Source organism: Anarrhichthys ocellatus, unplaced genomic scaffold (assembly GCF_004355925.1).
Source record: "Anarrhichthys ocellatus isolate YVR2014 unplaced genomic scaffold, GSC_Weel_1.0 scaffold13, whole genome shotgun sequence".
NCBI lineage: Eukaryota > Metazoa > Chordata > Actinopteri > Perciformes > Anarhichadidae > Anarrhichthys > Anarrhichthys ocellatus.
Genome location: NW_022280043.1, coordinates 5991739 through 6016768, shown reverse-complemented (window position 1 = coordinate 6016768; position 25030 = coordinate 5991739). Strand labels below are relative to the sequence as shown.

The following is a 25030-nucleotide window of genomic DNA, read 5'->3' as shown; positions in this document are numbered from 1 at the left end:
ACACACACACACACACACACACACACACACAAAAAACACAGTAGAATGAACAATGCAAGGACAGTGAAGCTATTTTAAGCATCAAACAAAAGAAATGAAGAGATAAAACAGACTCATGGATAAAATAACAAAAGAATCAAATTATATAAACAACGCCAAATAAATCAAAACATGATGACGAGGAGATGACACTAATGTAACTGTTGCTGGTTAAGAGAAAAGAAAGGGAGATGGAAACTCACGGCGTTGAGGTAGGGTCCAGAGCCTGATGACTGAAGGGGATTTACACCAGGCCGGGAAAGCAGGGAGAGATGAGGGGAGGAAGATGAGGGAAGACACGCTCCAGGACTACTTCGTCGCCTGAAAAAGAGTACGAGAGAAATGAACAGAAACTCGGTGTGGCCACGAGAGCATTCAGAGCTCAAAATCCCCACATTGTTCCATTTGGTTCAAGGGGTTACACCAAGCTGGCTTAATTCAAAACCTATTACTTTTATTATTGCTATGTTTTAGCCTCCCGTCTACACTAAATCCAAAAACTGAGGTTTTCTAAAATGTTTTTCGGAGCGCATAAATCTGAAAATGTCCGCCTCATGTTTTAGTGTGGCCATGAAAATAACAGACGCACTAATTCCAAGCATGGAAACAGGAAATGTCACTCAAAAGTTACCCGGAGCCAGTGGGTTTGATATCATGAATGGTATGTTAAAATGCCTGACTTACTTTTTCGCTCCGTCTCGTTCCCTCTCCCTCTCCCTGGGGCCTTCTCCTTCACTGTTGTCTGAGGAAACTGTTGCTTCTGAATCTGCAGCAGAACACAAGGAAACCTAAACCAACTCTGAAGATAGAAATGACAGTTTGTCACAGTAATAACAACCCAATAGTTGAAGTCTTTAGGATGAGGTGTAATAACTACCTGAGGAGTCTTCATCTACCCTCTCATACTGCAGCAGTCTGTCCAGAAGGAAGCTAGAAAACAAGTGAATGACTTAGTTGTTTACTGAACGCACATATTGTTCAACATCCACACGTGTTCATGTGACCTCACCTTTTATCCCTGGAGACTTTGAGAAGTTTTCTCTGTGCTCTCCTCAGCTCCTCCTGAAAGCATTCCTGCTCCTAGGAAAATAAAACCAAACACCACATCAGTGCAGATGACGAGGCGCGTGCGTGTGTTAGTAAAGTACTGAGCGACGATGCTCGAGACTCAGAATGGTTGTACTCACATAAACAAGAAATTTCAATTTTCGTTTGAGATTTTTGTATTTCCGCTTGAAGTCAACTTCAACGTCCGCTTGACCGTTCATTTCTGGAATAAAACACGAGTGATGAAACACTGGAATCTACCGTCTGCTGCAGTTGTTACAGTTGAAGTTAACTATATCCTGAAAGTCAGTTCAGCAACAGCGACATAATATATACGAAGGTAACTGTATGCTAAGCTACACGTTAGCTTTCGTAGCTAGCTCACTAAAGACAGAGCTGCTGGTCTCACAGGCCTCCAAACATATACAACTGGATTTATTTAAAATATGCATGTCATATAAATACATGCTTTGGGTGTTTTACAAGTTTATTTTATCCTTGAACCCCGAGTGGTACCTCTTGTTTGAGTCTGTCTGTTCGACATGCTCTTCTTTACTTCCGTCGTTGTTTTCTTCTTCTTCTTGAGTTTTAATGGCAGTCAGTGTATTAGGCGCATTACCGCCACCTTCTGTTCCTCATGTGGACCACTGATTAAATCACATATACTCACTAATCCCGTTTGGATGATTTGTTTGATCAAATACAATACATTCCACTGTTTGCTCCGCTTGATAGGTTCATTCATGTTTCGTTTTTTTAAATATTAAGATCCCAAATTCCAGCCTTCCTGAAATCTTCTTGAACACGTTGCCTTTCTTGTTCGTACTTATTAAAATACACAAGAATAAACCGAAAAAGGAATAAAGACGAAACGAGACAGACAAAACAAAGCACAACAATAAAAACACAAACAGCAAGTGTGTGTCGGTGGTGTTTATTAAGGCAGAGCCTCTAGAACAACTACAGTAATAACCTCCAAGTATGCTGCATATCTTTTGCCAACAGCCAAACCTAACCAAACCTAACCTTGCTCTTTGTCCTCTGCCTCGTTCCCAGCACTCCTGAAATACCACTTCAGTGAGGTGTTGTTCTTCGTGTCCTATTCGGTGAGCTCAGTAGTTGATCTGCTTCCATCTAGTGGTATCTCTCCCTCCTGGACTTGCAGGTCTGGCGTGGGAGGTGACTTTACTGCTCCACAAAACTGTCTCAGACACTTAAACGCCTACACAATAGTAATGACGCAGGATCTGTTTTCATTTTTTTGAATGTATAAACACAGATAATAGCAAACATTCCAATGCCTTTTTGGAACCTTTTTCTTTTTGCATCTTTAAGAGTGACAATCACATTTGAAAATGTTCCATATACATATTTGTGCCTTTATCTGGCAGTAACACTGTAATGTATGGACATATTCCTGAAAACTAAAAGACAGTTCATTCATTTTAAATAGCCAACATTGATTTACAGCTGCTTTGATCCTCAGTCAGGAATTGCTGCGCATGCTTCCATGACTTCTTGCAGTGAGCTTTTGTATTTTATTGAATCATCCTCTCAGAATACTGTCGTGCACAGAGTTTGCAGTTCAACCCCAGCTCAGCACAGTGACTTGCTACGACCCAGCACTGTGAATTATAGATGAGGAACATTTGCAGATGAGTAATGCATGCCTCAGTGCACACACCCATAGCCAGACCTTCTGGACTCTTAGACTCTTCTGTGTCGACTGCCATAAATCGTTGTGCTGCCGGCCAAACAGCCAGCCAGCACGCCCTCCTGGCAGCTAAAGTCATCTGCCTCCCTTCCACCCCTCCTCTCTCTCCTCTACTTTTAATGGATCCATATATTCTCAAGTCAGGCTGTGGACACTGATCTGTGCCTGTCAATACAATTTCTTCTGTTAATTTGCTGCTTGGATGTACGTCCTTGTTTGCTTTATTAGTGTGTACAATGACTGTTGTTCTCATCGTGCTGGCATGTGTGTTTTATCTCTCTCTCGCTCTCTCTCTTCCTCCCCTTGTCCTTCTCCGCATTGTTGTGTCCTCAAATTTGTCCCTCCCTCTTACTCCTGCCATCACTTTTATTGCACTTTTCTCAAGAGTCTTCCCGATTTCTGTTTTTTCCAATTTGAAGAATCTGGAATGTACGAAAACCACACCAAAGACACCAACAACTGCAACGAAGGCCTTCTCAGTGATGAAAAGGTAAACTCCATGTTTTATGTTGTTCACCTGCTGCATTAAGAACAGCTGACACAGGACACATTGTCTCTCCTAATGTGAATGTATTTATTTGAAAGTTCATATATTTTATGGGCAAAGAAACTCAGTTTGAAGTTTTTTAAATCAGTAACATTTCTATTCCATGTGCATTTTTTCTCCAATTCTCTGTCTCCCATGTGTGTGTGTGTGTGTGTGTGTGTGTGTGTGTGTGTGTGTGTGTGTGTGTGTGTGTGTTGCAGAGAAAGCTTTTCCATGCTATTAAAAGAATCAAGCACGAGGTAGATGAATGCAGAGAAGCAGAGATAGAGACGCACATAGAGTCAGTGCAAGTAGAGGTACTGTTGCTGCATTATTAATCCTTGTATTTTTCAAAAATACACCCTTTTCCTAGTGATTCTAGTTCAACACAAACTAAATGCATATTAATTCATAACAATTCCACTGTGGCCAGTTTTGAAATTGATTATCCATTTGGTCGCACTGAATTTGAGGTCAAACGTAGGCTGAATTGGTAATCATTAGTCTTTTCTCTCCGTCTTTCAGAACAGTTTTGACGCCCTGGAGCGAGAAATCAGAGCCGAGTTTCAGAACCTCCATCGTTTCCTGGATGAGGAGGAGTGTAAGGACCTGGAGCGACTGAGCAGGGAGAGACAGAAACAACTGAAGCAGCTGAAGGAAAGAAACAAGAAAATAACAGAGCAAGGGAGAGACCTGGATAGAGCAATCACGGTGCTAAACAGCAAACTGGCTGAGGAGAACAGTCCTACACTGCTCAGAGTGAGGAAGCACTTTTACTAAAACATATAAATTAATGAACACAAAGAGATTACATCTGACTATCACTTAAGGTTTGCTTACACTGTAACTATACAAAGTGGTGATGGGGGTGATTTAAATTTGGATCTAGAGTGAGCTCATGTGTGAACGGGGACAGAAGGTGGAGGTGGAGAATAGTTTGGACTCCATAAAACATTCTGGAAAGGTCTTGCACAACAGCAGAGCCACATGTGGGTTATCCAGGGTCATTGTAAGCATTCCCCTTGGCCTGGGACAAGACTTTACTTACCTTACTCGTGACTTGTCAAAATAACTGTCTATAATTGCCCCTCATGTTTGGTCTCCTTTGAGCTTAGCGCTGCTGGGAAACAATGTGACTGTGCAGGTTTACATCAAAGGGACCCAATCCCAGAGCTGCAGTGCAGCCCTGTTAGCTGTTCTGCCCCTCTTCGTCGGCACTCATTTGATCAATTAAAGACATTGATTGGCTAAACTGTTGACTTTTCTAGTTTTTAAAGTCAAAATCAATTTCTCATTTAAAAGTGAAAGGACAAATGGAAGTCGGCACATTAGTCAGCAAATAGGAAAGGGCAGCATAGGGCAGCCGCTCGCTTTTGGAGTCCAAACTGTTGTTGATTTAAATTGATTTAAATTGCTGTACAATGTGCTTTGCTAAAATGTTTCTCTCATTGCAGGAAATCCAAGATCTTATAAAAAGGCAGGTTTTATTTACCTAAGTGTTTTTTTCTCCACTGTTTTCCCCACATCTCATTATGCACGCTTAACATTTTTGTTCACCAATCCGTCTCCATAATCCTCACCGTGGTGCGTCTACCAGGTTATATTCTACCATTCATCATTCAGTCCTCCCCGCTTCCCATCTTGTCCAAGCAGGTCTCATGTCAGCTTTGTTCCACCAGCAGAGGTGAACACTGAGGTGCGCTCCGGCCAGTTTGTGGGGCCCTTACAGTACAGGATATGGAAGCACATGAAAAGCTGCCTTTACCCAAGTATGTTCTCACGTCATTTTATACAGCACATGCAACACAACAACCAAACTCACCTTACTTACTCTCTATTTGCCTACAGATATTACATCAATGACTATTGACCCTGAGACTGCCCACCCTAATCTGTCCCTGTCCCAGTCCTGCACTTCAGTGTGGTTTGAGGAAGACAAGGACACAAAGCATTGCCAGAAAAACCCACAACGGTTCCACTTTTATTACTGTGTGCTGGGCCATCAGAGCTTCACGACAGGCCGACACTACTGGGAGGTAGAGGTGGGATGTAAGACAGCATGGAGGTTGGGCGTTGCACGACAAGATGTCCCAAGAGGGGAGATGGATGCTACCGGCACCTCCAGTGGCCTCTGGACTCTGGCCCTGATGGGCGGATCTGTCCAAGCTTACACCGACCCAAAGCCCACCAAGGTCAACGTATCGGTCCGACTTGTCCGCGTCGGTGTGTTCTTAGACTGTGAAAAGGAGGAGGTGTCTTTCTATAACGCTGTTACCATGGCGCCAATCTACACCTTTACTATGGGATCGGTTGAGGTTCCTCTGCTCCCTTTTTATAATCCATGTGACGCAGATGAAGGCAAGAACACGGGAGCAATTAACATCTTTAACCCTTCACTATGACGAGGGGCTGCAGGGATTTCCAACACTAATTATTAATTTTATATTAATAGAATTATTCTTACATTTAGAGCTGAAGTGATTAGAAAACAATAATTGGTAAGTATTTAAAATATCAATTAATGGTTAGTAGGAAACATTTTCAAGCAAAAATATTGGCTTTCTTCTGATTTATGTGAATTGTTTGGGTTTGGAAATGTCATAATGTCATGATGGACAAAACAAGCCATTTGAAGATATCACCTTCTGACATTTTTTAATTGAGTAAATAATTGACAGATTTAATGATGAATAAAATAGTTGTTAGTTGCAGCCCTAAATATATGATGCACTTGCTGAAACTTTCCGAAAACCCGTTGCAAACAGAGAAAGTCTACATTAAATAATTTTAAAGAAAATACATAAAACATGGCTGTTGCGATAACCACAAATATTTGTATCTGTTTTGAATGCAAATGTTCTTTCACTGTGATTACTTTAGAGTTTGTGGAGAATAAATGTGATGGGAAAATGTGATGCTTCAATCTTGAGCAGATGCATTTGTAAAAAGAGTTAAAACAAATCCCAGGTTGTAATCTGCGGCTGGCCTGGAGCTTCAGGGTCCATAGCAGGCGTTGACAGCATTATGATGTTACCTTTGGCCTGTTTATAAATATCTCTGTCGTGCTTGCTTCGCTATGATGTGTCCATGCCAATGTTATGGAAGCTGTTAATAGTGTGATGCGGAGGCCTGAGGGGTGAGAATGTGGCGCGTCACATAAATGATGGCTGTCATCGAGTGAGACGACTGACTGAGAAAAGAATAGACAGCTCCGAGACAGAACCGTCCTTCTGCCAGTTTGTTGTTTGGAGAATAGGAAATCAAAGACAACAGGACGGATGTCATAATCACTTGTTTATTCTTAGTATTCCTTTAGACATGAAATAAAGAAAAAAATCTATTTTCTTTAAAAAACATCTGTGTGAAGTGTTGTGCAAAAAGGGAGTACAGAGAGAACATGTGGGATGTCACACCACACCCAGGCCGGAACAGCAGAAGTAAACAGAGAAGATCGGGGCAGAGACAACTCACGTAGTGCAAGAAGTGCCAGTGGTATTAAAAGTAGTGGTGAATTTATTAGTGGGTTATCAGAGGTGGGTACGACACCAGAATCCCCCTGGAACCAGTTCGATGTAATAACTCCAATCCCACTAGACTGAGCCTTCTTAAAGATGCTGGTAATGTGTAAACCAAAGGCTTGTCCTGCCCACCACACACTGTCTGCCTCTCTCACATCCCTACTCACTCTGGAGTGGTATTGGAACCACTGACAATATACAGCAGAGGTGGTGCATGGAAATGTCTCCCATCAATTGCTTACCACAACATAACCCTGAGGGTTACCCACACAAAGCTTTATCATTCATTTGCTGCTGTCATGAATTCACTCGTGTACTCCTAACTGTGCCACAGACTTGATAAATGTAATGGAAAACACCCTCACTTACAAATAGAGCACACTCAGCACTCCTAATGCTACCCAGAGTCATCTGGAAAACCTCAAAGTCAGACACAACTTTCAATACAATCTGTCACATATCTCCTACACATTAGCACATCATAGGGCCAGTCAGTGGTACCACTTTGTTCAGTCAGGTGTGCAAACAGCTTTCTTGAATACCCTTCCTATTAAGAAAAAGGTGCCATTAGGAGTGTCTGCAAATGACAGAATACAGGCCAACTATCCAGTATACATTTTAGGCACTAAACAAAGACAAGAATCACTCAAATATCTCAAAGTTACAATATATTTTACAATATGTTGTGGCTTTAAACATTCACACTCATGACTTAAACACAGCACTTGTTTTCTTCACGTTGAAAGACGAAGTAAGCAGGCACATGAATACCTCACAACAGACGGGTGAGCACACGTAACCTACAGTTGTGTCATTCTGTACAAACTGCCTATGCATAGATTCAACACGCACAAACACTCGGTCGTAAATCATCACACTCATACGTGCGTCATAGGCACAAACCAAACACACAATGATGGCAACATTAAAACATTACTCTGGTCACACACACAGACACAACTTTTGGACAATAAAAGCCTGTTTTCATGTTGTGGGCATGCTGCAGTCAGTGCTTTAAGTGGCATAGGTTAAACATTTTAATATAATCTGTAAATACTGTGAGAGATGCTGTATGCTGTGAGTATTGTCAGGTTGGAATGGCAATAAATGCAGATAATTGATCTCAAAAGATCGAATAAAGTCTTGATGGATTTTTACAATATTTGGTTCTTAAATTAGTTTAAGACGTTAGTGAATATTAGTGGATATAGTACTGTATGTGTATATATTTTATATTCTGGATTTAAGGTTGGTGAGAAATTTAGATTAGTTTTCTTCTTTATTATCAAGTATAATACAATAACCATTCTATACACTAGAAACATTCAGCTTTAAGGGGGTTAAACCGGCGTACACATGCAATATTTACAAGGCTGGAATGTGTGTGTCTGTGTGTGTATTTGTGTGTATGAAGAAAATTGCCTCAATTGGTTTGTAGTTTTTCAGAGATCCAAGCTAGTAATGAGGCATATCCAGTTTTTTTTATATTGTGTAATACATCTGACCATCTGATACCGTTTGTCCACTCAACACCGAAGCCCCTCAATTTGATCTTTTTTTTTGGTTTGTTTAAGTTTATATATTATATTAATTTATCTTAGTATCAAATCTGACATCTAAACACATCTGCATATCATATAGATTTTTTAAATGCTGATGCTGTTTTGTAAGAAAACTCTATTTTAAGACAGCAGAGCAACTAAGAAAGGCCAGTTGGTTGCAGATGGATCTACCTCTCACAATATTCAATCATTTGATTGAGTATTCTCAGCTGTCATTTTCTGCTTCTCTTAAAAATGCGTTTTGTAGATTTCAGTGCACCGAACCTGAACTGTCATTGTTTTCCCAGTGGTCAGTTAAAACATGAGGTAGAGACGTGCATTTTGTAACACTAAAATGTATCTGCACACCTCTGTTCCATACAAGAGTTCAACTAAGACTGATTTGTGTTGATCCACATTGATGATGTCGTGGCATTGATAAAGACCTCACTGCAGTATTTTAGAGCCATTTAAGATGCAAGGCATTAATGTTTAAGCTTTTGACAAATTTCAGAGGGCCAAAGACACAGCTGTCAACTCAACCGTAAACTTCAGAGGAAATATCTACTTTGAACACAGAACCATGATCCTAATATCTGTCGAAGCCCGTGTACTTAACAAGTTGAGAATGATGCCCAGCAAAGGAAAGGAGAGGAAGGGGGTAGGAGAGAGAGAAGGCGGGAGGATCATTGAAGGAAGGACGGACAAAGGAACAAGGGAATAAGAAGGAAGAACGGAGGGATAATGAAAGGATGTAAGCAGTTGCTGCTGGCATCAGCTTGCTATTAAACTGAAGAAATATTGTGTTTTTTATAGAGCCACGGGGAAATCCAGATCAAAGGCAGTAAAGTGGTTGATCCAGACTTGAGGGATCAGCCTGCAAAACACATTTAATCATCTGAGATATCCACTGGGAGTCTGAATCTAAATCTCAGAGCCTATAAATAGTAGGGTCAGTATTATTAGTATGTGTTCTTGTGTGGGTAAAGTCACACAAAACAAATCTTTTTTTCTATATGTGATAGCGTATTGCAGATGTTACCGAAGCCGGAGGACCGGCACAAGCGTATAACATCCATACTTCAGCTATGTACAGTGTGTAATCAAGAGGGCTTTCATTTCCATTTTGATGATGTCCAATCAAAAGTGTCATCACAAATTGTTTTGAGATGACGTTGGCTAAAAGATTGCATGCATTGTGTCTGTTCTATTCACATGCTGATAGAGGAACAAGCATTTTAGATGGTAGTTCGGGTCAAATAAGGAATCTGAGTATATTCCTGTTTTAAAGAAATGTTGTAAACCTTTCTGGCTCCCTCATTATGTTATAAAAGACCTAATGTGGAGGGTTTTTTTGTAAACATTTTGCAAAGGAATTCATTTGCAAAATCAACAAGCCGCATTTGTTACGTGAAGTTTTTTGAATCTTAGAGTCTCAAAGGTTATGTGTTAGTTGGTGAGTGCGATACTGTTATCAAAGTATTACTGTGTTCAGGCATTAGACATGTTAAATCAAAGTCTTTGCCACAGTTTCAGTGGTTTTCTTCATTATTTGGGGGGGGGGGGGGGGGGGTGTTCGATTGTCTACAGTGGCGGTAGACGGAGAAGATCTCTGGGGCTTTCCTCGGGTTTTTTGCAGGGGCAGTTCTCAAGTGGTGGTGGTTGAATCCTCAGCCACGGTGTCGTCTTTGCTAGCCTCCAGCACGGCACCACTAGATTTTTGCTCCGCTTCAGGGGTTTTAGGGGGAGCTGCTTTTGGAGCTCCGATAGTATCAGCGTGATCTGGGCTTGGTTTGGAATCCGGGCCCGGCTCAGGTGTACCGTTGGTAATAGGCTCCGGTGTGGTTGGTTTGGGGGACTCGGCTTTGGGCATCAGAGCACTCTTACTTTCCGGTGTGGGAGTGGTGGCTTTAGGAGTAGCTGGTTTAGGCTCTGGGCTTGGGCTGGGTGCAGGCTTTGGATCAGCTGGACTCAGACCAGCCTTGGGCTCAGGGCTCGAGGCTGGGCTGAGTTTAACATCTGCTGGTTTGGGCACGTCCAACTGTGCTTCCACTGGCTGATCAGGGGTTTTCTTGGTCTCGGGTGCAGGGCAGGCTTTAGTTTTAGCTACTGGACTGGACTTAATTTCCGTAGCTGGAGGAGTGCTTGGCTTGAACTCAGCAGCGGCAGGCGGCGGACTTTGTTTGGTTTCAGAGGCAACAGAGATGCTTACGGCCACAGAGTCAAGGTTTTGATCAGCGGCATCAGTGTCAGTGTCTAGTGGGAGGGCGGTGTTAAAGCCAACACCAGAGTCACTGGTGTCTAGGTTACCGACCCCAACCTCTTTCGAGGAAACCTCCAGACCCTGAGTCAAACAGACAACAAGGTATGGCGTGTTTATTTGTATAGCGCCAACAAGAAGACAATTCAAAGTGCTTTCCAGAAGACATAAAAACATGTTGAGACAAAGTAAATCAGACACACAAGGTAATAGAAAGGGAGCATATATACAGTATATAGGATTTCAAAAGAGTAAACAAAACTGAAGGTAATAATAACCTAAAATTGAATTAAACAGGAGAATAAAGGTTACAGCTCAGCGACGGTGCAGTGCAAGAATGAACAGTTCCAAATCAAATTAAATAAGAGGCAGTGGCAAACAGAAACGTTTGAGGTCTTATTTAAAAGAAGTGAGATTTGGAGCAAAACTCAGGTCTTCTGGGAGTTTGTTCCGGATATGTGGTGAACAAAAACTGTTCCACCGTTATAGTTTTGACTCAGGGGACAGTAAGCAGGCCAGTCCCAGAAGACCTGAGCGGTCTGGAGGGATCATCACATAGCAGCAGATCAAAAATATAGGTTTGGACCTAAACCATTCAGTGCTTTATAAACCAAGAGTAATATTATAAAATCAATTCTTTGTTACACAGGAGGCCACTGCAAAGATCTGAGACCTGGACTGATGCGATCCACTTTCTTGATCTTAGTGAGGACTCTAGCAGCAGCGTTCTGAATAAGCTGCAGCTGTCTGAACGCAGAAAACAGTATAAAATGGAGACATTATTAAAACTTCTCAAAGACTCAGTTTTAAGAAAGAAATATGACGTATCCTTACTTTAATATCCACCTCAGTGCTCTGAGATTTCTCTGTATTGTCTGCCTGGGAGTGCTTGGATTCATCACTGAGCTTGGTGATGTTCTTGACCACCTTTGAAGATGCACACAGACAAACATGAATCATTCATAATATCAGGATACACATCATCATGATCTTCACATTTTCATTTGCATATTTGTTCCTCCAACCTGTCTAAAGGCGTCTCCTTCATCCTCTTTGCCAGAATTCTGGGCAATCTTCTTCAGAGCAGCGGCCCTCTTGGCCCTCTTCTTCACTTTGATCAGGCAGGACAGCAGACAAACCAGCAGGAGGAAGACCAGCAGACCCAACATGGCAATAATGGCCACATACAGTGACTCCAGCTTGTAGGCTGCATGGAGGAATGGCGGGAAAGGGAATAAATGCATGAATATAGTAGACGAGGAAAGATAGCGAAGAGTAGGAGAATTAAGTGAATCAGAGAAGTTATTTTATATGGCGTTCTCCAAAAAGAGAAAAGTTGTCAGCGAGACCAGAGAGACCAGTCTTCAACCAAGAATGATTAGACTCTTATAGGTTCATTCTTCCCACAGGCAGTTTAAAACCAGTGCGTTTCAAATGTTCAGAGACCGTGACGATAATTGAAAGCGGTAATGTGAAGCGCCACTACGAGACAAAGCACACGTCTTTTGTGTAAACGTACCCACTCACATCTGAAATGAAGTCACAGATAATAAACAATCTAAGAGCCCAATATGATCAGAATCCTAACATGTTAATTCACTTCCCAACAGTGATGTTACAGAGAGGAATAGAGCTGAAACGAGTGGTTTCAATAACCACAGATAAAGTCCCTGCACACAAATTTCTCTTATTGGAAGATAAGACAAATATAATATCGTGGTTTTCTTGGCTGACATCACTTCACACCTGAATGAACTGAATCAATTCAATTGAACGTTCTTGATTTGATTTGACAGTCAGTTGTTGACTACATACAGATGTTAATACAACTGTTGGCTAACTCAATATATATGGCACTAAATCAGAGCGTAAGTTAGACATTATTGTGATGTTCCGGACCTTTACGTGAGGAAGTTCTCTCTAAATGGACCTCGTTGAACTTTAATTGAATACTTTGAATATATTGATATAAACCATCCCCATCCTTACGTTGTAGTACCAGGTGGATGCTGGACACAGTGAACCCCAGTATGTCAGTAATTTTGAACTCGCCCACATCTGCACCCTTGACCGATTCCAGATAAACCCATGAATCCTCCAAAATGAGACGGTCCTCAAGACCCAGCTCGGTTAGCGCCTAGAAAAGACAAGACAACATACACTCAACTTTAAAAAACGAACAGCAAAGATACATATAACATTAATGAATGATGCAATAGAGGAAATTACGTAAACAGCAACTACATTCAACTTTGAAGTTAACTTAAAGGCACACACTGGGAAAAGTCATACTGGATTTGTCAGACATCAAATAGGTCTGGCCTTTGGCACTAGCACTTTCAGTCTTAGTGGTCATTGTGTTACACGAGGTGGCCCACAGCTATACAACACTGCAGGAAACCCTGGTATAACTCTTGTTGCTAAATATGAAACCGATTAGGAACTGGCTATGTTATATGCTCACATGCAAAAGCATGAAATTGTATATTTTATCATATACGTATATATATACAGTGCATGATTCTTAACCACAACAGTGGTGGGGCTAAAAATAAATCAGTTACACTCGTAAATTCCCCCTTGTCCAGCAGCAGACGGGGTGTGGGGTCTTTCTCCGGGCTGTAGTAGAGATGGACCAAGGAGTTGTTGAGTATCAGGTTGATCTTCAGTGTTTTACCGTATGGCAAGGTCACGAAGTTGTGGTGCTCTGCGACACAGACAGACAGAGAAGGGAGGACGTACTGTACAATAAATACATCACAGCACTGTTTACAGGCCCATGGATCATCTAAAATGCATTAGCCTACTAGTGCCCATTAACGTGTGTGTCTTTAAAAAGCCATTATGCCGACAAAGAGCGGCGTACTAATTAGAAAGGAAACAACAACAACATCATCCCGATGGAAGGTGCTGGCCGTTTAAAACAGGTCAAGCATGGAAAAAGATATGCGTCTTCATTTGTGCGCTCACCTTTGACGTTGAGACACTCTTTCCTTTGGATATCACCTTCAGCATCCCTGACAGTGTAGCTACCTTCGTCTGCACCCGTGACAGTCCTGAGGGTGACGTAGCGCTCATTGACGCTGATTCGACCCTGGTACCCGTCCCTGGACATCCCTGCACTGGTCAGCAGCACCAGAGCAGGTCTGCAGCAGGAGAAAGTCATAGAAGATGAACTCCCCTTAAACTTTGTCGGTAAGGCTGAGACACGCTGTCGCAGTGCATGCACATCATGTTTGGAAAAGGCCATCACAGATTCTGTTGGGTTAAAATGTCAGTGTCATTTTGCTGACTCTACCTAGATGTCTGGTTGGCCTCCACAGCACTGGGCCTGTACTCCAGGGTGATGGGAGGAGTCACCCCTAACAGCGGAACATGGTAGTTGTCTCCATATTTAATGATCTGCTCGTTGGAGCAATCTAGAAGGTAAAAGCAGAGTGGTTAACAGTTTGTTCTTGAGTAAATGGAAGCAACACGGTTATTTAAAGAGGAAAAGAAATCGCATTCAAGGTGAAAAGGGGTGAAGGAAGAGAGAGTTTATTTGCTTCAAGTGAAGGAAAAAGTTAAGTTGAAGAGCGAGAAAGGACATATAGGAGTGAAGAAGAGGGAGGAAGAGGGAATGGCTGAACAGATGTGGCAAAAACGGGGACAGAGTGTAGATAAAAGAGCAGTGATCCAAAAATATCAGGGCAGCTGAAATTAAAGGGTAGGAATCCAAACCAAATAGTGGGAAAGTCAGCAAAGACAAGATAAAGACAGGAAAACAGCGGGGAGGGAAGGAGAGAGGAGTGGGTTGGTGGTTAAAGAGCTGCATAATTACTGCCTGGCAGCTCCGGCATGCTCTAACACTCTGAGGACACACACACACACACACACACACACACACACACACACACACACACACACACACACACACACACTTCATCAACTCACAACACATTACTCCCGCCATATGGCACATCTTTCACATATTGCTACGCTACAGTCGCTTTTATCCACGCTGGGTTTGAGCCCACTCCCTCCTTCTCTCATGTGTGTATGTGTTCAATCTCATCAGAGTCAACGCCGCTGCTGCAACTTGTAATGCTCTGAGGACAAACAGGATGTGTAACTGAGAGGTTTATTTGGCTGCTGACTGCATGATTAAAGCAGGAGAGAAGACAGTGCCTACACTACCACGACTCTGACTCCAGATTAGATATTAGAGGCTTATTCTTCATCCTGGTGTTGAGGTTGTCATCCAGTAGTGAAGTATTTTAGATACTCTACTTGAATAAAAGTAACTATACTCCAATGTCAACACACTCCAATATGAGTAAAAGTCCAGCATTGAGGGAGCATTGAAGTATTTTCAGTAAAATGTACTTTAAGAGTCAAAAGTATACAATGCAGAAAACAGCCCCTCTGATAGTATTAAACATCATATTCATTTATCAATAAATGTGTGCATTAATGTGTAAGTAGCATAATACTGTAGGTAGTTTCATCAAATTGCGTCATACTTCATAAGATCGTCACGTGTTTTGTAAGTAAAAACTACAAAATAACAATTAATTTAGCTGTTAAATAAATGTAGTGTACTTGAGTACACGTATTAAGTTACATTCCACCACTGAAGCCACACATTTATTAGACACGCTGCCATTTGAAACTAGAGCTGAAACAATAGACGATTAATGTATTAGTTAATTAGTCTATTGATAATTAAATATTCTTTCAAGTCATTTTTCTAAAAAAAATGCCAAAATTCACAGGTTGCATTTTCTTACAGGTACTTCTTTGCTGTGTTCTTTAGTCCTTTATGATAGGGAGCTTAATACTTTTTGGTTTTGGACCAGACAAACCAATAATTGATGTCACGAAGTAAACTCTCTACAAATTTGTTATGGACATTTCTCCCTGTTTTGTGACGTCTTATTGACAACACTTAATTGATTTGATAAATGAAGATGAACTGTAGAGTAATCGATAATGGAAATAATCGTCAGCCCTATTTGAAACTCATCGATGACTGTCATGGTTGAAGACGTTTTAGATTGTACTTGATGGGATGATTTATAAAATGAAAAAGAATTCCCAAATTAAACATTACTTATTTTTTTGCTTTGCAAAGTTTCCAGCAAAGCAAAAACTCTACTAAAATGCTTTTTTTAGATTCAAAAGATATGTTGCTGGTCTGTATTGTATTGACAGTGCATGTATATTTGTATTAATGGATATAAACACTCATTCTTGATGACATCATCTATTTAGTTTCAAAGATGAGGTCATCCAAAAGGATCTGGTACTAAAATGAATTTGAATTTTATGAATTTGAGTCTTCCATCAGATTTTAAATTAGAGCTTTGAATTGAAATTCCAGGTCTGCCTGTGAGAGTGAAACATGTCAGTTGAGGCTATGCTTCGTTACCATTCCTCATGTAATGTACGCTCATTTTATCCCGTACCTCGGACTATAAGCGTCAGCCGTCTGATGTCCTCTGGCTTCTCTAGATTCTTCACGGTGTACACGCCCTCGTCTCCCTCGCCCACAGCGTCTATAATGAGGTGGCTGAGGTGGCGGTTGAGTTTGGCCCGACTGTGGACCACGCTGCCGCCCCGCATCAGGAACACATCGCCCGACCGCGGAACAGACCTGTTCCGAAACGTGACCTCCAAAGCGAGTGAGGGCAGCATGATGTGGAAATCCTCCCCGTGGAACAAGGTCATGGAGTCCTCATCAACTGGAAATTATGATGGACAAGGAACGATGGAGGAGGTGACAAACACATGAGAGGGCAAGGAAAGTTCGTGAATTTATAATTGATGAATGACACACTTAGAAATGTACGCACTGGTACACTAAGTCCTACCTTTCACAGGCGCAGAAAGAGCTGTAAAATACAAATCAAAGCAGATATTATGACTTTTTTTATCATCAGTTAAATTAAATACAGTGTCTGAGTCCTTTTATTCTCTATTAAAATACAGCAGTAGCCTACTTTTGTTTTCTACACATTTTCTCACATGCTCTTCTGGATTACTTCACTGCTGTCTATTATCCAGAACATTCAAACTGAAATTAAACTATTTAATAAAACAGTGCATCCTGAGCAATTCATACAGTGTATTATGATCAGACATTAGTGGAAAAACACACTATTTCCAGATTTCCAGATCACTACTAGAGGGAACATCATCACACGTTTCTTAACATACCTGTGGTGAGCAGAAAGCTGAATGCGATCACACTGACTGTCGCCATCTTGACTGATTGTTTTGTGCCTAGAAGGGAAAAGGAAGATGTGTGTGTGTGTGTGTGTTAAAAGAGAGTTGCTTATTCACAGTGACACTGGTGTCTGACATCATTCCTGGATCTATGATTAAGCATTCACTGAGGCACAAACAGTGAACTTCACACTCGTGTAGAAAATTGAAAGTGTGCTTCTTGGTTTAATTTTTTTGCTTTGCATTCTTCGGACTTGCTTTTAACTGGAATGGGCATTTTGTCTTTGTACTAGATTTGTAATATTGTTCATTTAAATATTGGCTGAAAATACAATCACAACCTTCTGGTTCAAATCATACATGCAGGTCACACTCAAAATGTACTCAATTGTTCTTTGAATCTAGGATGATCATATGATGGTATCGGACTGACATAGAAGCACAAACACTCACACACACCATCCCAACAGCTGTAATAGGTTTACTGTCAAGAGAAAAACTGTAAAATCAGTGATAGAAAAGCGACTGCAGCCAATAAAGAACACATTGACACATTATTCTGAAGTGCTTCCTCATTCAGAGGTGTCACTGGCAGTATTCTGTATAAAATATTCCTCACAGTATAAATCTCTTTGCTGCAGTGACTCACAAACCTCTTCTGCAGCATAGACTATACTGTTGCTTAAAACGTTCTTCAGGAGACATCCAGAACAGAAAGGAGGAACGTTCCAAAACATCATTTCCACAAGCAGGTTTTTTTTTGCAGAATCCTGATTAATTGCAGCCCTGAGTGGGATATTGATGATGTGAATGGTTCTCTTCTGCACTCAGACATCACAGGGAACACATCAAGGGGTTGGAGCAAAATAAACTTTCCTGCGGTTCTCATTTACAAAGCCCAGGAGGGGAGCAGGAGGAAACACCTGCAGTGCTCACAGTCAAACAGTGCAGCGGCCGAACAGCATGCAGCCGAGGTTATCTATATGCCACAGAATTGTCCTTACTATGTGAAAATATATAGCCTCATAATTAAATGAATATGCTTTATTTATTTCATACATTGCCTTTTCTTTTGTCGTTTCCTGTATATGTTCCTTCAAGTGATTGGATTAAGAAATCCATTAGGCTATCGAATAACACTAAAAATCCAAAAGAAAACCTCCCTGGAGAGAATCTTGCCGTCCCTGTAAATTAAATTTATCTGCCATTGCCTGGAGGTTATTTTTGGACTTCAGACGATAAACAAAAAACAGCCCGTGGTGAGACTTTTGTTGAGAAAACCAATGACAGTGTCATGATAACGTAATAGCATACTTGAACTCAATTTAAAACCGGGGTCATGAGTAGTTTTATGAGTCAAAGTTAATGTCTTTGAAAGGCGTTAACAAATGGCATTTATGTCTTAAAGAGGCCCTTCCCTTTAAGTGTACGTGCATGTTTATCGGGGCCAACTGGCTGTGGATCACTGGCACGGATTGTCTATTGATTATGTGCCTGATTTTAAACACAGAATAATGAATGAATCTTGAGATTATTAAAATCATTGGGGGTTTGAGTGACGACTCGGCTGAGTTCCCAACAGGAAATGTCCAGAACGAGAAGCGCTGCAGCGAGAACACATTTCCTACACCTCATTATGACGGTTATGGAGAAGAAACGTGATTAATTGCAACACTGAGGGGGGTTATGGTGATGGGAACTGCCTTCTGCTACACTGAGGCGTCTGAGGCAACACATCAAGAGAGTTTGTGCAAAAGAGATTTTGCTGCGGTTTTCATTTACATAGCCCAGGAGGGGACTTGGAGGGAACACCTGCAGTGCTCACAGTCTCGCTTTGCAGCAGCTAATAAACACGCAGTAACGTTTAAAGTGTCTCATTTAACACAGGAGACATCATGAGACATCCCATTCCTGCTGGATATGACGAAGCATTTCGCCGTCTTCACACTGTGTATAAGTCAATGTTTGCACTTTCTGTGTGTCTGTCTTTGTGCATGCTTAATCTGAACATATTTCAAAAGAGCAGCAGCAGAGAGGACATTTCCTCTCATTGTTTAGTGGAAATAATTCAACATTTCACTGCGTTCTAATCTGACAAACAAAGTTGCTGATTCACAGAAGGCCTCATACAGCCCTCTTGCACTACGTCTGCTACATCTGCACACCACACTTCGCACAAGGCCCAAGAGCCCACTGATTTTATTGTATTTGAAACAAAATATGGAACAAAGCTGCGTCACACAGAACAAACAAACCTTTTGGTGTCCTCTGCAACAGTCAACTGTGTAACTCAAATTACACTGTAATTGTATTACTTCAGTCCCCATCATTGTTTCGGGAACTGTTTTGCTTTCTTTTCTGGGTTTGAACACTCATGTGAGGCCACTGTATCAGGGACTGAACATTACTTCCAGCTATATAACTGACTGTTCACCCCTGTAGCCGTCCGCATTTAATTAATGCAGCAATCTGAGATGTAGGTTGGCTCTGAAGAAGGATAGAAGTGAACCGTGTCCATCTGTTTGTCACAGCAGTAGGCACCGCAGCCAATCTGGTGTTTCTACACAAGATCTGTGACTCAAAAAAGCTAAAAGCCTCTCCTTCATTTCTGTGTGATTTGGGGCATTTGAGGCCAGAGCTAAGACTACGAGGGCCGCCTCACTGAGCACAAACATGCAAGCACATGACAACACATGCAATAAGCTATATTATAACTGGCTTATTCACACACTGCCCTCTGGGCTGTAAACCATGGTCACAGACGAGTATGCCATCTGCTATCTTTCCATGACTTTCCCTCCCTTCATTTAGCTTCACTCAGTGTTCATTTTACCATACTTGACTCTCAACTTTCGTCCTTTCTTTCTTCCATTTTCTCACTTCAGTCACCATTCTCACATCTCAAAGTGTTACTTTCTGCCACCATTACGACCTTGTCCAAGCCTCCCTTAACTTTCTATGCCTCTGTTTGACAGCTCCGTACCATCTCTCCCTTTCTTTCCACATTTTGTCTTCTCAGTATGGATCCTCACAACCCGAACGCTACGCTGTCGATCTCGGGGCATCTCTCTAATTTCCTCTTTTTCTCTCTGGATCTCTCTCTCTATGTTATCATGTCTCTTTCATCCTCTCCTCCTCCTTATATTATATAATCCAAGCCAGTGCATCCCACTCTGAAATCAAAGCCTGTGCCTGTGTCCAAACTCCCTACTTACTGGAAGGACAGACAGGTCTTTGTACGTCTTTAAAGAGGCGGAAATGCCTTCAATGACTGCAGATGTGGGGACCCTACAAAGCCTCCTCTGTGTCTTTACCCTTCATCATCTCTCTTTCCTTTTTCTTTGCACAAGTGATGAGGAGAAACAGCTCTACGTGACGATGAGGAGGCATGCTAGAAGTGAGCTCAAACACACATTTACAGGCACACAGATGCACCTACTGCACCCTCCTCTAACAGCAGTAGACATTTATAAATTATGAGACATCAAAAAGGGGGGGGGGGGGTGCTGCACCAAGAGACACATGTGGAAAATGGCAGGAAGTTTACTTCAAGTGCACCACTTTCAAACACATATGGAGTTTCCCTTTGCTGACATGAGATGCATTCACAATTCTAAAACTTTTCCCACTCTGATTATCCCAAATGTCCAAACTCTGCATCACTACAACACACGTCACATTTCAGATCAGCACAGCAGAAAGAAATGATGCAGGGAGAAATCTCGTAGACAAAATCAAAACATGTCATTTCTAAAGTTTATCTTGGAGAGAGAGCCTGTAGCGGCTGCATGGCCACTTATTTTCCTCCGAAGCCGGCTGCAGTGAACTAAAGGCAAAGACAGCTTTCTACCATATTGCTTGCACCTGTCAGAGTCATTAAACTCAGTGGACATGAGGGAGGAGCGGGGAGAGGGGTGGTGGAGCTGTGTACAGCATTGAGAAATACACAAGGACAAGAGCACGGAAGATGTTGAATGTGTTAAAAGATGGGATTATCATAGAGCCATTGCTCTCGTGTGGTTCGGCCTCCATGCGGCCCTGGTCACAGTCTATGAGCAGCGCACTGCAGGCAGAGGCATCACAGCCTTCAAGCTGGAGCCTCCTCTCAGATAATGGATGCTGTTCAGCTTTGTAAGTGTTGAATGTGCAGAACATATCGACTACTGACCATAAAACGTCCTTAAATGAAGAGAAGGCAGCCTTAGGAGAAGAAGATAAGACTATAAAAATAGAATAATTAGGCTAATTTTCCTGTGATAATAATAATGGTAGTCATGATAATAAAAGTTAAATTTTTTTCTTCTATGTTTAAGGTCGACTAATGACTGGCATATACTTAACCTGTATGTTTTAATGTAAGCGGTTTGCATCAACGGTTACATGACATCATCTTGCATCCTCCTAAATAAATATGCATTATATTGAATCTCACCGGGAGGCTGAAAAATGAAATGGAATTAACCTAAAATATCCAATGATGGCGAAGCCGGATCCATCCCGGGACCGTTCAGCCAGTTTACACGGTGACGGGATGAACATATATATATAATTGACAATCATTGACAATATAATGTCTAGTTGGTGATAAACCTCACAGATTTAGGTCTGACCAGTCACCTCCGGGCCGGGATAGCCGATAAGCGCATCAACCAGAAAACCTGCAGAATTTAACCCGTCACACACCAGTCAGATTTAGGGAACACATCCGCACATGCATGTTATGGGAGGAAAACCGCCGCTCTGCAGCACACCTACCTTTAACTGGCCGGTCGGAGCAGCGGTGCAGTCGGCGGAGATGTCGGGATGATTTCAGAGGTGGGAATCTGTGTGAACGTTGCCGGTTTTCTCCTTCGTCGTCTCCCTCCCTTCCAACCTCGCCCCCCTCAAGAGCAGCACTTCACGACTCGGGCTCAACCAATAACCAACAATATGTCGGGCTCTCTCTCTCTCTCGGAGACACTCGACTAGTGTCGGTAAACATCGGCCACCCTTCGCCCCCCTGACAGACACCTATGCTCATCTGACAGTGGGGAGGGGGGTTTATTCCACGAGATGTTCCACAGGCAAAGCCTCAGAGGATGCTGATTCAGCAGAAAGCTATGCGTCAGTGAAAAAAAAATGAAGCCCAGACATAATGGCCAAAGAGGATGATGATGTGATCGGATTAGATTTGTATTTAAAATACATGGATGCCTTGCTTCCCATAACATCATTTCTTTTACCAATGTTCCAGAAACAAGAGCATTGTGGTCGATTGGCTTGAAAAAAAACAATTTCATGTAATTCAGCCAATAAGATACCAGAAATAAAATACTAAAATCTGCACATTTCAACCAAAAGTCTTCTTTTTTCACCGTTCAATCTTAAAATACAAACACTTCAGATACGTTGGAAGATTCTCATCTGTTCAGTACAGCCCACTCATCAAGATCTCTTGAAAAACAAATGGGCCTGTGATGCTCACGCTACAGACTTCAGAGGAAATCTGACATTTTTAATTAGACGGATAAAGAGATCCTGTTCTTGGTTGATGAGTCCCAGCTCTCAGGGTGCAGACTGTGAAACTAAAGGCCTGAAAGCAGCAAACTCAATTTTAAGCTTGAAAGTTCATTCTTGAGCTTGGAAATGGTCCACGTACTTCATGTTTCTGACGCTTTTAACCAAATCTTCTGAGCGACACATCAAAGCCTAAACACCACAGGTACAAGGCTGCATAATTAAATACCAGAATATGTAGATTAAGTAAATAAATACACGTATAAACATAACATAGACAAGATTTAATGTTTTCATTGGTGATAGCAGATGTCATGATTTTATAAAAACTTGGTATTGAGATATTAGCTATTTGGTATTTCTAAAATCAAACTTCGTTACAAGCTAGTGAGTCCGACTTTAAAACATCAAATGATACAGCAAGTTCAATTATAATATTTAAGGTGGATCAGGAAATAAACCAAATGTGAGTTCTGTACACTGGTCTTTTTTAACATGACATGTATACATAAACACATAGATAAATGTACGGCCTCAAGATATTGGCGTAGAACCAGCATCAGCATGCAGGTGCCTATCCATGGTGTCTCATCCCTGGACGTAATAGGATGAAGCCTTAATGGAGTAGGTGGTGGTGGTTAATGGAGTAAGAGGAAAAAGACACACTGGTATAGGTTCAGGATTACCTCGTTATAAAAAGGCACTATGCACTTATCAGGACAGGAAACAAGCTTCTTCTTTTTTTTTTTTTTCTTTCTTTTTCCATTCACTGGCCCCCGTAGCTGATGTTTTTCAAAACACCCAAACATGATTATACAACTCCCACTTCATGGCTGCCAAACCTGCCGATTGAGTCGAAGCACTTAGCACGTATAGAGAGTAGCAGCAATTCCCTGTAGCAGTGTTAATTCCTGCTCTGCTTCTTATCGTACAAAGAGAGGGGAGGATGAGAGGTGAGACATGACGAGGACGGTTGATGGGCAATTATTTCCCACCCAGCATAGCAGCAACATCGCTTTTAGCTTCTGAAACTTTAAAACCTAAAAAAATGTTCACATCTACAAGTCAAAAAAGTACAATTGTAAGAACAACAATAAGAACTTACTTCGACAGACTTGGTAAGTTTCCTAAATTATGTTTCTTTCCTCTCGGAATGCTGTGCAACATCTGACAGCTGACACTTTTAAATGACCTCCATGCTACATCCACAATATGTTACAATGCATTCTTCAAGTCTTTCATACAGACGAGCAGCTGGCTCCCTAGTGTCTCTACCGGTCTCTGATTGGAAATGGAATCTATGCGCGATGAACAAACAATGTTTTTTTTTAATACAGTGTACCGTGGTGGTGCTAAGTCTTCTTCCTGCTCCTTCCCCTGCCTGCGGCAGGCTGCAGAGTGTTTGCAGGGGCAGAGAGTCTGTGCGTCTGAAGGTCAAGTTTCTGCTGAAGGATCCCTGTGAGAATGAACTCAGCTGTGACCACCGGGTGAGATTCAGAGAGAGCCGGGCCACAGAGCGGCCAGTCCTCCTCACAGGAAATCACGACAGTCTGAGGCTGAGACGAGAGGGGAGTAATAAATGATCACAGACATGTCGGACGATAAGATATATAGACAGATCATCACACAATAATGTTCATTTACTGCATGTGAGGCCTGAGGGGGGAAAGTTTGACTGGTACCTTGTGAGAGGAGGGCATCTTAGGAAGGAAGGTCGCTCCACTGCAGCAGATGATGTCTTTCATGTGAACTGGCTCTGGTTTCACTGACTTGGTAACGTGGATCTCATAGCCCTAAGAGAAAGAGAAAAAGCAGACAAGAGATGCAGTACATGACATGTGTCTCTGCAAGAACGCCTCCACAAATCAATAGAAGGCTCTTAGGAACGGAATTTGGTATTTCGTGTGTGTTTCCCTGCCACAATTTTAGCCAGTATCAGCTTGTTATGTGGTATCAAAGTATCTCTGATACGGATCTGAACAGTGCAGGGTAGAAAGTGTAAGAGAAATAGAAACATTACTGCCTGCTTCCCTCTGTGCAGTGCCCATAAAACATAATCGGTACATTAACAGCCAATGTCAAATTACTGCCCACAAGCCAAAGTGTAATGGTGAACAATCGTCACTGCGCTAATAAAAAGACTTTCGTTGTTTCATGTTTATGTTCAACTACAAGGAGGCAGAGATAAAAGCAATGCTTGGTGGTAAAAAAAAAGGATTTCAGATGTTTTATAGGCTGAAGATGATTGTGTCACGTTCATGTCTGGATGGCACTACGACTCACTATTCCTCACTGTCATTATTATCCACCAACCGTGTGCCATCTGCCAAGGGAAATGCCACAATGACACTCTGTCAACCTCTCACTCAGAGAGAGAAAAAGCACAGAAATAGATGGCATGACTGTGTTAAGAGTACCTGTAAGAGAGGCTGACTGCTGGCAATCCTCAGAGACTCCTGCAAGGAGAAATGGAACTTATTTTCCTGCTCTGGATCCTTCACAACAAACGCATTATGAGGCAGGAAGCTCCCAGCCTTACCACTCTGAAACACAGGGAGAGGGGAGAAAGACAACAAGAGCAGTGAGTGTCTATGCGTGTGTAGTATTTGTGAATATATTTCCACATGCATTTATCAGAGAGAGAGAGAGAGAGAGAGAGAGAGAGAGAGAGAGAGAGAGAGA

The 25030-nt window shown here is 41.8% G+C and overlaps 5 protein-coding genes across 10 annotated transcripts in view; 2 read left to right on the top strand and 3 right to left on the bottom strand.

Moving 5' to 3' along the window:
• Positions 1–2167, bottom strand: part of ino80e (INO80 complex subunit E) — a 3592-nt gene extending 1425 nt beyond the window's left edge. The window contains exons 1-6 of one of the 3 annotated variants that reach the window (XM_031852826.1): positions 2113–2167; positions 1227–1309; positions 1049–1119; positions 917–969; positions 724–805; positions 243–360 (exon numbers count right to left, since the gene is read on the bottom strand). In XM_031852826.1, coding sequence (XP_031708686.1) covers positions 243–360; positions 724–805; positions 917–969; positions 1049–1119; positions 1227–1307 — 405 coding nt within the window. In that variant the 5' untranslated portion in view covers positions 1308–1309; positions 2113–2167. Of the gene's footprint in view, positions 1–242; positions 361–723; positions 806–916; positions 970–1048; positions 1120–1226; positions 1310–1602; positions 1882–2112 lie in introns of those variants that run through there. The other 2 variants (XM_031852825.1, XM_031852827.1) reach the window with 2 other exon arrangements.
• Positions 1–4822, top strand: part of LOC116386674 (uncharacterized) — a 7888-nt gene extending 3066 nt beyond the window's left edge. The window contains exons 2-5 of the mRNA XM_031853082.1: positions 3220–3290; positions 3548–3643; positions 3852–4085; positions 4781–4822. Coding sequence (XP_031708942.1) covers positions 3220–3290; positions 3548–3643; positions 3852–4085; positions 4781–4822 — 443 coding nt within the window. The remainder of the gene's footprint in view (positions 1–3219; positions 3291–3547; positions 3644–3851; positions 4086–4780) is intronic.
• A 207-nt stretch (positions 4823–5029) lies between these two features.
• LOC116386530 (E3 ubiquitin-protein ligase TRIM69) lies at positions 5030–6640 on the top strand. Its single transcript, XM_031852836.1, has 2 exons — positions 5030–5095; positions 5175–6640. The coding sequence occupies exons 1-2, from the start codon at positions 5074–5076 to the stop codon at positions 5726–5728; spliced, it is 576 nt and encodes a 191-aa protein (XP_031708696.1). The 5' UTR covers positions 5030–5073; the 3' UTR covers positions 5729–6640.
• LOC116386468 (uncharacterized) lies at positions 6606–21906 on the bottom strand. The gene is made up of 11 exons (XM_031852724.1): positions 21608–21906; positions 16844–16909; positions 16498–16518; positions 16093–16368; positions 13944–14064; positions 13616–13791; positions 13210–13352; positions 12635–12782; positions 11671–11852; positions 11480–11572; positions 6606–10729 (listed from the first exon to the last, which is right to left on the bottom strand). The coding sequence occupies exons 2-11, from the start codon at positions 16887–16889 to the stop codon at positions 10034–10036; spliced, it is 1902 nt and encodes a 633-aa protein (XP_031708584.1). The 5' UTR covers positions 16890–16909; positions 21608–21906; the 3' UTR covers positions 6606–10033.
• A 707-nt stretch (positions 21907–22613) lies between these two features.
• The window catches only part of mdc1 (mediator of DNA damage checkpoint 1), a 10916-nt gene continuing 8499 nt past the window's right edge, over positions 22614–25030 (bottom strand). For all 4 annotated transcript variants that reach the window (XM_031852650.1, XM_031852651.1, XM_031852647.1 and 1 more), the window contains 3 exons: positions 24766–24891; positions 24031–24141; positions 22614–23904 (listed from right to left, as the gene is read on the bottom strand). In XM_031852650.1, the coding sequence (XP_031708510.1) occupies positions 23701–23904; positions 24031–24141; positions 24766–24891 (441 nt within the window). In that variant the 3' untranslated portion in view covers positions 22614–23700. The remainder of the gene's footprint in view (positions 23905–24030; positions 24142–24765; positions 24892–25030) is intronic.

Bases quoted from the DNA above. Each gene is read 5' to 3' on its own strand.
- LOC116386530 (XM_031852836.1), top strand. From the start codon at position 5,074: ATGAAAAGCTGCCTTTACCCAA. The intron at 5,096-5,174 runs GTATGTTCTCAC...ATTTGCCTACAG, and splicing joins GAAAAGCTGCCTTTACCCAA to ATATTACATCAATGACTATT.
- LOC116386468 (XM_031852724.1), bottom strand. From the start codon at position 16,889: ATGGCGACAGTCAGTGTGATCGCATTCAGCTTTCTGCTCACCACAG. The intron at 16,369-16,497 runs GTAGGACTTAGT...CATAATTTCCAG, and splicing joins TCTTTCTGCGCCTGTGAAAG to TTGATGAGGACTCCATGACC. The intron at 10,730-11,479 runs GTAAGGATACGT...TGTTTGACTCAG, and splicing joins GCACTGAGGTGGATATTAAA to GGTCTGGAGGTTTCCTCGAA.